This window comes from Polypterus senegalus, chromosome 7, assembly GCF_016835505.1.
Source record: "Polypterus senegalus isolate Bchr_013 chromosome 7, ASM1683550v1, whole genome shotgun sequence".
In the NCBI taxonomy this organism is placed as follows: Eukaryota; Metazoa; Chordata; class Cladistia; order Polypteriformes; family Polypteridae; genus Polypterus; species Polypterus senegalus.
Window position 1 is genome coordinate 44,512,258 of NC_053160.1, and position 12,517 is coordinate 44,524,774.

A 12,517-nucleotide genomic window follows, 5' to 3' on the forward strand; every position below is an offset into this window, starting at 1 on the left:
TATTGCTGCCTACCTGGATGATGTTGTCATCAATTCCAGCACATGGAAGGAACACCTACAGCAGGTCCACACGGTGCTACAGACACTGGGTAAAGCCAGTTTTCAAATTAATCCAAAGATAGATGCCATATGGAAATGGTCCCATCCGATAACCAAGAGGCAAGTCCAAGCCTTTCTTAGTCTATCGGGTTACTACTGCCAGTTTGTGCCCCATTTTTCTGAGAGAGTGTTGCCCCTGACAGATCTGACAAAGATGCGGGCCCAATGGTATGGGATGATAAAGCACACACTGCATTTAGGGATCTAAAGCAGGCCCTAATGTCAGCACAGGTGTTAAAAACTCCTAACTTCTCTTTAGCTTTCATTCACCAGACAGATGATTTGGACACAGGTCTTGGTGCAATGTTGAGCCAGGGTGTCGATGGTGTTGTACACCCCATCATCTTCCTGAGCCGGAAACTGCTGTACTGGGAAAGCAGGTATGCGGCAGTGGAGCGGGAAGCCTTCACAATTAAATGGGTGATTACACAGCTGAAGTATTACCACCTGGGCTCTGAGTTCACCCTGGTTACAGATCATGCACCCTTATAGTGGATGGCCTTACACAAGGAGTCAAACATGCATGTCACAAGGTAGTTTTTGGACCTACAGCCTTACAAGTCCTCACTCATCATTATTGAGGCTCTCTCAGCACTGTTTCTCTTTCTCGGGTTTACGACCTCTTGGTTCAGTCCACCTCACCTGATGGGTCTGGGTTGACTGGGGAGGCCGTGTCACACGTTTGCATGAAAGGCAGCTAAAGAGTACAAAAGCTGGTAATTCTACACCGGACCAGGGAGTGGCAGTGTGCACTAACCTTTTCTCTCTTTCTCCTGCGGACCACCAGAAGGAAATCCTACCTGGGCCCATCTACAGTGTCTCTGATTCTGGTCCTTATGACATCATTTACAGTTCTGGGACCCAATGACATCACTTCTGGCACTGGGCTCTATAACATCACTTCCAGTTCCATCCCCAATGAAATCACTTCCTCCAATAGATAATAAAACCGCAATCGTTCTACCATTAAGACAGTTCTGCTTTGGATTCATGTCTTCAAAGATGTATTGTTGTTTTTAGCTTCAACCTTGCCAGAATCTTCAAAAATACAGGATGACTACCCCAAACCATTTTCACACATGCACACACACATACACACCCACATATTTTTGTGATCAATTTTTTTATTGAAACAAAATGCGTACCCCAAAAATTACCCATTTTTTATGCAGTTAAGAAGTGAATAGTGAAACCCAATGGTGAATCACCTCCCATCCCACAAACAACACAATTCCTCTTAATAACAGCGAAGGGACAAAAAAAACAAAAACAGTAGGTAACTAATGGGAAGCTAATCACACTCCCCGTACCTGCTAGAAGAATGAAAAGAACAATACTAACTGCTAACTGAACCCAGGCTACCAAGTTCTAACTGACTGTGCAAAGGCAGACCAATTCTCAGTGGATTTAAATGAAGCACAGTTAATTTGGTATGATGACAGTTAAAGGGTGATTAAATTAAAAAATGAGGATCACCAAATATTAAAAGTGACAAGCTCTGGGATTTTCTATCGAAAAGCAAGGACTCATTTGGCTGCTAAAATGGCAAGACAGAACAATTCACACTGGTGAGAAGTGAGAGTGAGAGTAGAGAGGTCAAATAAAACAAGAGGCAGGGACACTGGGGTAACTGTCACAGAAAGAAATGGAGAGATAAAGTGATAGATTTGTGTCCAAAGAGAAAGGAGGTCCCCAGAAGACCAGCAGGGCATCATGGACATTGTAGTTGTTATACGCAGCCCTGCTGGATGCCATGGGGGCCACTAGGGGATGCTGCAGGGAGGAATAATAGATATTTTCCCTACGCCCCGGAAGCACACATGGACAAGAGGAATGACGTGCTTCCGGGGTGAAGAAAATAACTTTTACCTGACCCGGAAGTAATACAGGATTCACATGGACTGGGGATTGGGAACACTTCCGGGTCAGGGTATATAAAAGGACTGTGGGAGCTCCCAGACGGCGAGCTGAGCTGGGTGGAAGGGTGGCAACGCGTCTGGGAGTGGAGGATTGTATTATTGTTATTGGTGATTTGTGTATGAGAATAGTGGAGGAGAGGGTGCTTTGTGCATTGTGGAAGATTAATAAAGTCAACGTTTGGACTTTTACCTGGTGTTTGGAGTCGTGGACAGGGGTTCGAGGGAGCGATAGCACCCCCTATCTGTCTCAATATATATAAGAAAAAAACTGAAATGGAAATGGAAAAAAAGTTGATGATGCGGCTCCTTACCTAAAGATGCTCTCCCACCTTGGCTAACCTCAAGAAAGGGATCTGACAGCTGGAAAAATGGAGGAGGGTGCTGGTTCTTTACTAGATGAATTGTAAACTCCATTTCTTGAGTTATTTCTTCACCATCAGACACTACAAAACAAACAATAATAAAGAGAGTGTGTCAGCTTTGAATTAAATGAGTAAAGTATATTTTAAAGTGTCTCTCCATGTACAATATACAGTAAGTGAAAAATAAATAGAATAATCATTTTTTGTAATTAACTACATAACTAGTTTACTGAATAAGAACCTTAACCACAATTCTAACTAAATACAGCTCTAAACAAACCCTACAAAAATAGTCTACATTAACTTAATTCATTGCTTTTAATTATTTGCTTCTCTGAAAACTATTAAATGTGGAAAATGATTTGATTTGATACAGTTTCATATAGCGCCCCCGAAAGACAATAAATTACATTCTAGTTATTCAATTCCTTCTACCAATTACTTAAAAAATATATATGTTAAATCATTTTTACAGCAGGGCTACTCAGCTCAATATATTGAGGGTGGAAGTGAAGGCACAATTTCATTTCCAGAGTTACTGATCTTGTCAAGCTGAGCTTTTGTGTATTTATCAATCCTTTTAGAATATTTAAAGTGATAGTAATGACTCCTGCTATAATACTTTTAATTTATAAAATAATACTCAATTGTCTTTGATATGCCGGTTGTTGGCTATCTTCTTAAGATATCTTTTACACATAATCATTCACACTACACCTGACTGCTTAGTCGAAATTGTTCAAAATATGCCAAGGGTTTAAACAAGTGAACACGTAACTTCTATGAAATGAAATCAGTAGTTCTGCTTTGATTTATATGCAAATTACCAGACTGTGGTTAGTATGGATTTTACTCCTGAATATACTAAGTATAAAATAGATATTATATTTTTGATTCACTTTAGAGACAGGTACTTGTGTAGTCTAAAATCTGATTCATAGTCTCCATTCAAAATTACATTTATTAGGTGGTCACTCAACACTGTAATGAATGATTAAAATTAAATAAACCTATCCAATCTGGATGTGGGGATCAAATGGACAATGAAAGCAGATGCTTCAGTCTAGGTTCAGCAGCAGGTTTAATTAAGAAACTGAAATAGTAGCAACATTCAGGGTTATGTATAGAAATACTACGCAGGACTTGCTGCCTATTATTATTTCTAGTATTGGTATAAGAAACACATATTATGACATGTTTGATAGGACAGAATCTGCAGTAAAGCAAGACAATATGGTGATATATTTTTACAAAGAAACATGTCCAAGGTGATGACAAAATTGAATTCCTTACCAAGAATGTGATTTGAAATGGGCAAGTCTAGACAAAATGAAAACTTTACGGTTCAGTGTCCACACATTAATTTGATGTGCAAGGCTAAATAGCACTCAAAAGCTGCAACACACAAATTAATGTGTTTGTGTATTTTCCTTGTACAGTGGTGTAAAATACATAAGTAATGAACTTTCAAGCAGTGGGCAGAAGTGTCATATAGTCAGGTTACTATATCTGCCATTGTGTTCTTCTCAAATTGATAAAACCAAAGTTAATAAACACAAATTACAGCTTAGAATGTTAAATGCTTGAATCTAACATTGAAGGGTATTGGGCAGTAGTTACTGGTATCACCTTAGGAGGCAAGGTCAATTCCAGTACCTAGTTACAAATTTTAGTTGATTACTTCCATTCCATTTTGCTGCATGTCCTTCCTATTGGTGGCCCGATTTTTAAGATAACAGTTCCTGATAGACTGGGCATGTGTGATTGAATAATAGTTGTCTGTGTTATGACCTTCTCAATCACTAGATCTGAACCAAACATAATATTTATAAGAAATCTTGGAATAAAGTTTGTAATGATTTCTACCTCCGTCACCAATGTATTGTCCAGCTGACTTTCTTCATATAATTCTGCATTCTATCTAAGTTGGTGGTTGGAATATCTATGGGTATCCTCTCATGATAATAATTTGTTAGTCAAGAAAGTTTAAATTGGAGGCATACAGAAAATGCACTCAAAAAATTAACCTGGCTATTCGTTTTCACTAGGACATCTGATACACATTCTTCTTTCACTCATATAAACACTTTTCAATCATACATACAATTTTGTTTTCAGATCTTGTTTTTCTGGGTAAATCTGACAACCTAAAAGCTGATGTTTGGATGTGCCAATTAGTTTTTCTGTTAACAGGTAGTTAGATAGATTTTAAAGTTTATGTTTTATGAACATACACTTTACAGTGTTATGACCAATATACAGTAAATGGTGATATTTTAATTTAACAGACACTATATGAAGTAATTAAAATTTCAAATATGTGTTCTCCCCAGGATTGGGTGTGTTTGTTATCAATAAATAATAAAATTTATTGATAACAAACAAAAGGTTATCTTAGTTAAAGTGCTCAAGTGCACATGGATGTGTATACAGTTATGTATATTTTCTCATTAATTACAATCCCCATACAGTAGTGTTTTTTTTCTTTTCTACCCCCACCTCCCATGAACACTGGTAGCCTCCAAAATAAGAAATGTCATTACTTATAGCTATACATATTTATTCTTTTTATCTGAGATACATAGTCCATGACATCATAAACAGTTATAAATTACAATACAGCTTGCCCTACTACCACAACCCAAAAGCATTAACATCAATTATTTCTGTGACCAAATTGTTATTGAAAGAATCAAACATACAAAGAACTCTACAACTTACTTTTATAAAAATGTATATAAAACATAGACCAATTCCCTTGGATGCCCCATACTCCCACCCCTTGACCAACTCCAGCTCCTTCAAAAGGGCTAAAGAGAAGGAAGAAGAGTGATGCAGCCACACATTGATCCGACAGATAGATAAAAGAAATGAAGCAACATCCCCGACCAGTGAGCATCTGTTTTCTCACAAAATATGTAGCAGATATCTTTTTTCACAGCACTGATGGATAAATGGTTGATGTGAGAAACAGAAAAGTCTATAAAAAACAAAACTGTAAAGAGAGGACTTTCACATGTAATGGAAAATAGTCAGGGATTTTCCATCAAAAGACCAGTTTTAGCATAGCAGCAAAGGTTCCTTGACAGAACAGCCTATGTTGTAAAGAAGAGGAAAAAAGCAGGAGGTTCAGAAGGAAGAAAGATACTGTATGGAGTAAAAATGTAATGTTAATAGAGACGGATGTAAACACAAACCTGGAGATAAAGCCCCAAAACCAAGAGAGGATAAAGTACCAGGGCAATTATAAGAACATGGGTGGCAAAAATTATCAGAGGCCAGACACACAGAAAAACATTGGCAAGAGATTGGGTATAAATGGTATACACATTTTAGCTGAATATGTTGGTGTTTTGAATTTTTTTTTTAAGGCCAGTGTGAGATACTTTTAAAGATACTGTTTTGAAATGGAAGGTGAAGTGGCCAAACTGAATAAGTAGGGTGAGACTGGTAAGTAACTTTCTCTCACTAGAAAAGGTAATAAAAATACAGCAGGTTAGGATGAAACTTCAGATGCGTGAAGGTTTGAACTCAGATAAATTAGGAACAAGAAGAATGAAATAGAGGGAATAATGTGTGTTAATACTCTAAAATAAAGATACTGTAAAGGACTATTCATAAATATTAATTATTTAAATATGGGCTACATTTCATAATGGCTTAATAATCAAAAAGACAAAATATGTCTCCTTCCTGTGTGAGCTAAAATAATGAAGTATAACTTTGCAGAAAGGGAGAAAAAAAAGATAAATTTAGTAATACAGTACCTGTCCAAAGACATAAAAAAGCATACACATGAAACTTCTAAATAAAAACAAACATTTGGACAGAAGAAATCATTTTTAAACCAAGAGTTTCAAAGCCTAAAGTAGTGGTTTAAAGGCTATATTTAACACATGTGTCTTAAGGCAAAGAAGTCCCATTCATTAGCAGCAGTGATTACTGTAGTTGCTAATTAAGAAAATGGCTGGAGCAAAACCCTGGTTCCGCTGCAACTTTCTAGAACCTGGGTTTGACAACCCCGACATCAATGCTTTGTGTTAATGAGTAAAGTATATTTTAATGTCTCTCTCTATATATAAAATAGAACCAGCCTTCTAGTATGCCTGTAAGTAAACAACGCACTGTGCTGCAAGCATCATCAGTGAGAATTGTGAGACCTTCTGATGGCTGAAGCATAATTAGGTGCATTCTTCTCCCCTAATGCGTAGGAATAAAAGAATAAAAAAGCGCAGAATTAGGGACATATTTGAGAAATAATAATCACAGTTGCCCGAGAACATGAATTGTTTCACCTATAAAATGTAGACATACACTCAGCTCTGTTCTTTTTGATGTCTCTTTTTGTTTCATTATTTCTTAGAATTCTTTTTTTTTTTCATTATGTCTTAGAATAAAAAAGTATTTTCAGGAAATTTAGCACAGATAATTAACTTTACTTTATGCCTCCTGGACTCTCTTGATTTGAGACAGCTCGTTAATCAGCCTACACATAAAGCAGGTCATACGTTAGACTTAGTAATTACTAAAGGACTGAAAGTTGATGTGAAGCAGATCATTGATATTGATCTATCAGACCATTTTCTTTTACTATCTAATATAGAAATAATGATATAAAACATTCACGAGAAGTATATTGTTAAAAAAACGCTTTGATTCATCAGCAGCTTCAAAATTTGCAAACATTCTAAGCAACCAGTCCATTTGTAGTGTTAACTACAATAGCGAGGATAATGTAAATAGTAAGGTGGAAAAATTTAATACTAAGGTGACAGCTGCTGCTGACATAGTCACACCTGAAAAGACAGTTAAAAAATCTTCTAGCATTGTTATTCCATGGAATACCCAAAGAGTGTCTGATTTAAAGAGAACATGCCGTAGCGCTGAGCGTAAATAGAGAAAAACTAAACTAACTATACACTATGAGATACTGAAGGTTAAAATAACAGAATACAATAACACAATCCGTCTTGAGAGGCACTGCTATTTCTCTAGGATTATAAATAACAATGCTAGTAATCCCAGAGTCTTATTCTCTATGATTGATTGTCTGCTAAACCCAGGTCACTCAATGGAATGCCTCCAGAATACTTCTAGTGAAACTTGTGAGGCTATTGCTGCATTTGTCAATCAAAACATTAATGATATTAGAAATAATATAGTATATCTCCCCAACACTGTGCATCCTCTTAAGCCCCAGTACTCCGTTATAAACAAATTAAATTCTTTCACCAGGATAGATAATTTCTCAAATTAGACCCTCCACCTGCATCCTTGACCCAATACCAAAAAGTTTTTTCAAAGAAGTATCGGGCGTGCTAATTGATAGTATTCTTGACATAATAAACTCGTCATTAGATACGAGGGGGTCTTCCCAGACTGTCTTAAGACTGCTATAGTTAAACCCCTACTCAAGTAAACTAATCTCAACTCCTCTGCTTTTGAAAATTTTAGACCTATTTCTAACCTGCCTTTCTTAAGTAAAATTCTAGAGAAGGCAGTCATTATGCAGCTAAATGACCACCTCAATAAACCTGCTATTCTTGATATGTTTCAGACGGGTTTCAGAACAAATCACAGTACAGAAACTGCACTCGTTAAAGTAGTAAATGACTTGCAGGTAAATGCAGACAGAGGCCATTTATCTGTTCTCATCCTCTTAGATCTGAGTGCCACATTTGATACCATTGATTACAATATTCTTAGAAATCGCCTTAGTCAGTGGGTGGGCCTCTCTGGCAGTGTCTTAAATTGGTTTGAATCCTACCTGGCAGGTAGAAAATTCTTTGTTAGTTGTTGTAATTATACTTCAAAGACACATGATATTCGATATGATATTCCACAAGGCTCTACCTGGGTCCGCTGCTCTTTTCGATCTACATGCTTCCGTTAGGTCAGATTATCTCGGGGCATAATGTGAACTACCACAGCTATGCTGATGACATACAACTGTATTTATCAATAGCACCTGATGACCCCGACTCTGTTGTTTCACTAACACAATGTCTTGTGTTCCTGAGTGGATGAGTAGTAATTTTCTCAAGCTAAATAAAGAAAAAACTGAAATTTTAGTGATTGGCAATAATGGATATAATGAGGTTATTAGAAAAACTTGATGCATTAGGATTAAAAGTCAAGATGGAGGTAAAGAATTTAGGGGCAACTGTTGACTACAACTAGTGCAGAATGCAGCAGCTAGAATCCTAACTAGGAAAAGAAAATCCGAGCACATTTCTCCAGTTTTGATGTCACTACACTGGTTACCTGTGTCATTCAGAATTGACTTTAAAATACTGCTTATGCTTTACAAAGCCTTAAATAATCTCGCTCCATCTTATATATCGGAGTGTCTGACATCTTATATTCCAAATCGTAACCATAGATCTTCAAATGGGTCCATAGGCGGTTTTAGACGGGGGCCAATAGGGGCCAGTGCCCTGTGCTGAAGACATAAAATTTTAATTACTTACGGTGATATGCGCATGCTTAGTGAACTGAGCAGGTGTTTTTCAAAGAACAATTGTAAGCTGATGAGCAGTATCCGATCTCTTAAACCCAAGAGTGATGCATTTTTGAAAGACACCACTTTGTTTGAATTTGGTCATCTTTATGATGCCAATATTGATGACCTGGTGCATGAACTGCATCTGTTCAAGAGACTTTTGAAAGAAAAACAAAGAGTGGTGTGATTCAAAAGCCATCCGATACAGTGGAGTTGATCCATTTCACTGAGCAGTACAAAGAGGTATATTACAAGCTCTTTAGACTGTGTAAAATAGCTGTTGCGCTCCCAGTGAGTTCTGCCACTTGTGAGCGGAGTTTCTCCACATTAAAATTAGTAAAAACCTACCTCCAGTCCACCATTACCGATGAGCGTCTTAGCAATCTAGGGGTGCTAAGCATTGAATCCACAAGAGCCAAGGCTTTGAACCTTGATGCATTTATGGACCGTTTTGCAAGAAATCACAAACGCAGAATACTGTTATTATAATGTTACAGGCTACTGTGTTGCCAGTGCTAGAGGATGAGAGATTACTGAACAGAAAATGTGAGTGTACATTTAAGTTTCATGCTGTAAAAAAGTCACTTTATAACAAAAAAAATACATACCTACATAAAAAGAAACATATCTTGCATACAAAAAAGAGAAATGTTACTGTACAAAAAGTAAAATTTGTTTAAAGGTTTATTGTGCATATGTACAGTATGTGAAATCTTTTGTTTGAAATTCTTTTGTATGTTTTATTGTTAAATATTCAATTCATTTTGTTTGTGCACCAAATAAATTCACTTAATATATTAAACAATTAAATATTGCCCCCATTTTTTTTTTTGTTCTGTGCCCCCATGAAAAAACATTGGCCCCACCCTGGCCCTCCTGGTAAATTTGGTCTGGAACCGCCACTGAATGGGTGTCTGCTTAGAATTCCAAGAGCTAAACTTAAAAGAAGTGGTGAGGCGACCTTTTGCTGTTATGCACCTAAAATCTGGAATAGTCTGCCAATAAGAATTCACCAGGCTGATACGGTGGACCTCTTTAAAAAACTGCTAAAAACACATTACTTTAACATGGCTTTCTCATAACTTCATTTTAATTTAATCCTGATGCTCTGCAAATTCAATTAATTATCATTACTATTCATGGTGGCTCCAAAATCCATACTAACCCCTACTCTCTCTTCTGTTCTTTTTCCAGTTTTTTGTGGTGGCGACCTACACCACCACCACCACCACCACCTAATCAAAGCACCATGATGTCCCTACATTTTTTCTCCAGTCGTCTGGAGATTTTTCTGTCCTCCCTGGCCATCAGACCTTACTTTTATTCTATGTTAATTAGTGTTCTCTGATTTTAATTCTTACTTTGTCTTTTTTCTGTTTCTTCATCATGTAAAGCACTTTGAGCTAAATTATTTGTATGAAAATGTGCTATATAAATAAATGTTGTTGTTGTTGCCTAATAGAACAGGAAAAGAAACTGTTTATTCTGAGAAAGTGGTGAGAAGTCAAGCAAAATGACACCTTTTATTAGCTAACTAAAAAGATTACAATATGCAAGCTTTCAAGGCAACTCAGGCCCCATCTTCAGGCAAGATCTAATGTGAAAATGTTTTTAATTTGTAAGATTTTTTAACATATAAATAACATGGATAATCTAGGTGTTATACTTGGTGCAATCTGCTATGCAAAAGATAGCAGCAAGATGTATTTTCCAATAACTTACAATAAAGTTGTAACATACATTGTGATAAATCTTTGGCCATTTATATATGTCCCAGGTCCATTTTCTTCTTGGGAGATAGATGATAATGATTTTAAATTATTGTTTTGAGCACACACTTCCAACGGTTTTAATGTCCTGAGACTAAGGTGGTCTTTGCAGAATTACTAAAACTGCTTTCAGTCAATCACTTTTTTGAGAATTTGGAGATGTGTTATTGTGTTGTCCCACTGGAAAGTGAAACAGTCCAGCTTTGTGGCTTATGCAACTAAGGATATGATTGAAATATCCTGAGCTTATGATGCTGCTGAACTTACAAAGGACCCCAGTGCTAAAGGCAACTAAATAGACCCACATAGTCAACAATTTCCAATTGGCCACTTTAGTTTGTTCCTTGCTTTCAGTACAATGTTTCATTTGGAAAGCCTTCCAAACAATTTACTGAAATGTAGTCATAGTCTAAGGAATGTGGCATCAAGATGCAACCAAACACTACAGTTTTCAGCTGTTACCCTTGATTTCGTTCTTATGTCCCTAGGGTGTGTTGGGACAAAATGCTGTTAAATTTTGATTCCGGTGTACCAAAAATTGTTTAGCAGTTGCCAAATCCTTGAATCATGTCTTAGTAGAGATAAGTAATGTGCTTATCTTTAATTCATATTACGTGCTCATTACCTGATTAGTGAAGATTTTTCAATTTTTGCTTTGTACAAGTTATCTGTTGTTTGTTGTTTGTGAAGATGAACGAAAAGAAAAGATTTGGTTATGTGTTACTAATTTTTATTCCCTACTGAAACAGGCAGATGGTCTTGTTTTTCTATGAGAACTGGTAAGTTTACAACTATGTTCCTATGAAAAAAATAGTCCTTATTGCTCAAAAGTATGTAGTTTCCCTTTTGTGTGGTATAACATATTGCATATTATTGTTGAAATTATCCTTTTTACACATATCAATATCAATAATTCTTAAACATACTGCATAAACTGAGTGTATATAACTTTGCAAAGGAAGGTATATTTAATAATACATAAGCAGTGTGTGCAATAAGTTAAAATAGTTACATTTTTTAAACTTTCTTTTGAGACAGCAGTGTAACTGACACTAATGTACTCAGTAAGATGAGGAGTTAAAATATTGCTAAGAAACTACCCTGTACTCCTTTAGTGGTGGTTGGCAAAATGCCCGTGATATCTATAAAAAGAGGATAAATAAAGACTAGCAGCTGTTTCTTGCAGCTTTAAGACAAACACCACCACATACCAGAAACATTCCTAACAATCATAGCATTCATGATTTAGCATTTCCACTCTACTCAATCAGCAACACAGAGAAATGTTCCTTAACTCAGGAAAGAAACTTCACCTTAGTACCATGAGTGCTGTGAAGAATTAGGCATGGTTAAAAAGGGAGGGAATCCACCTTGTGTGAAAGAAATGAGTACAAATCAATAACAAAATGTTACAAGAGAAGGTATGGAAATGTGTGCAAAAGATATGTACAATGTTGAACTGACAAAGTTTGGAGAATTCCTTTATACCTGTAAAATAGATGGCCACAGTCTCAGGTAGACCTGAAGAAATAAAACAAAATAATTAATGAGGTTAAAAAAATGTCTTTATTAATATAAAGGTTTCTCACACTGCAAGAATGAAGAAAATCCTATTTTTCAATGTTACAATACATTAACAACATATTTGATATGCCAGCAATGGGATCTCAAAATGATCCTCACAACTTACTCCTTATGCAAAAAATCTGTAGACAAAACTATGGCTGTGTATAGCTGCGTCAAAGATGACAAAAGTTCCTAGTTTGTATTTGCAAATGTTAATGTTCAGATTATCACTTACGAAGATCTCTGCTAAATTTCAGAATAATATTAAATAAAATAACATCATAAACAACTTTTGAGACA

At 36.3% G+C, this 12,517-nt stretch overlaps 1 protein-coding gene across 2 annotated transcripts in view; it reads right to left on the minus strand.

The window, feature by feature from the left end:
• The window catches only part of fras1 (Fraser extracellular matrix complex subunit 1), a 304,511-nt gene that overhangs the window by 73,825 nt on the left and 218,169 nt on the right, over positions 1-12,517 (minus strand). The window contains exons 35-36 of one of the 2 annotated variants that reach the window (XM_039758544.1): positions 12,140-12,172; positions 2,330-2,461 (exon numbers count right to left, since the gene is read on the minus strand). In XM_039758544.1, the coding sequence (XP_039614478.1) occupies positions 2,330-2,461; positions 12,140-12,172 (165 nt within the window). The remainder of the gene's footprint in view (positions 1-2,329; positions 2,462-12,139; positions 12,173-12,517) is intronic. The other variant, XM_039758545.1, reaches the window with a different exon arrangement.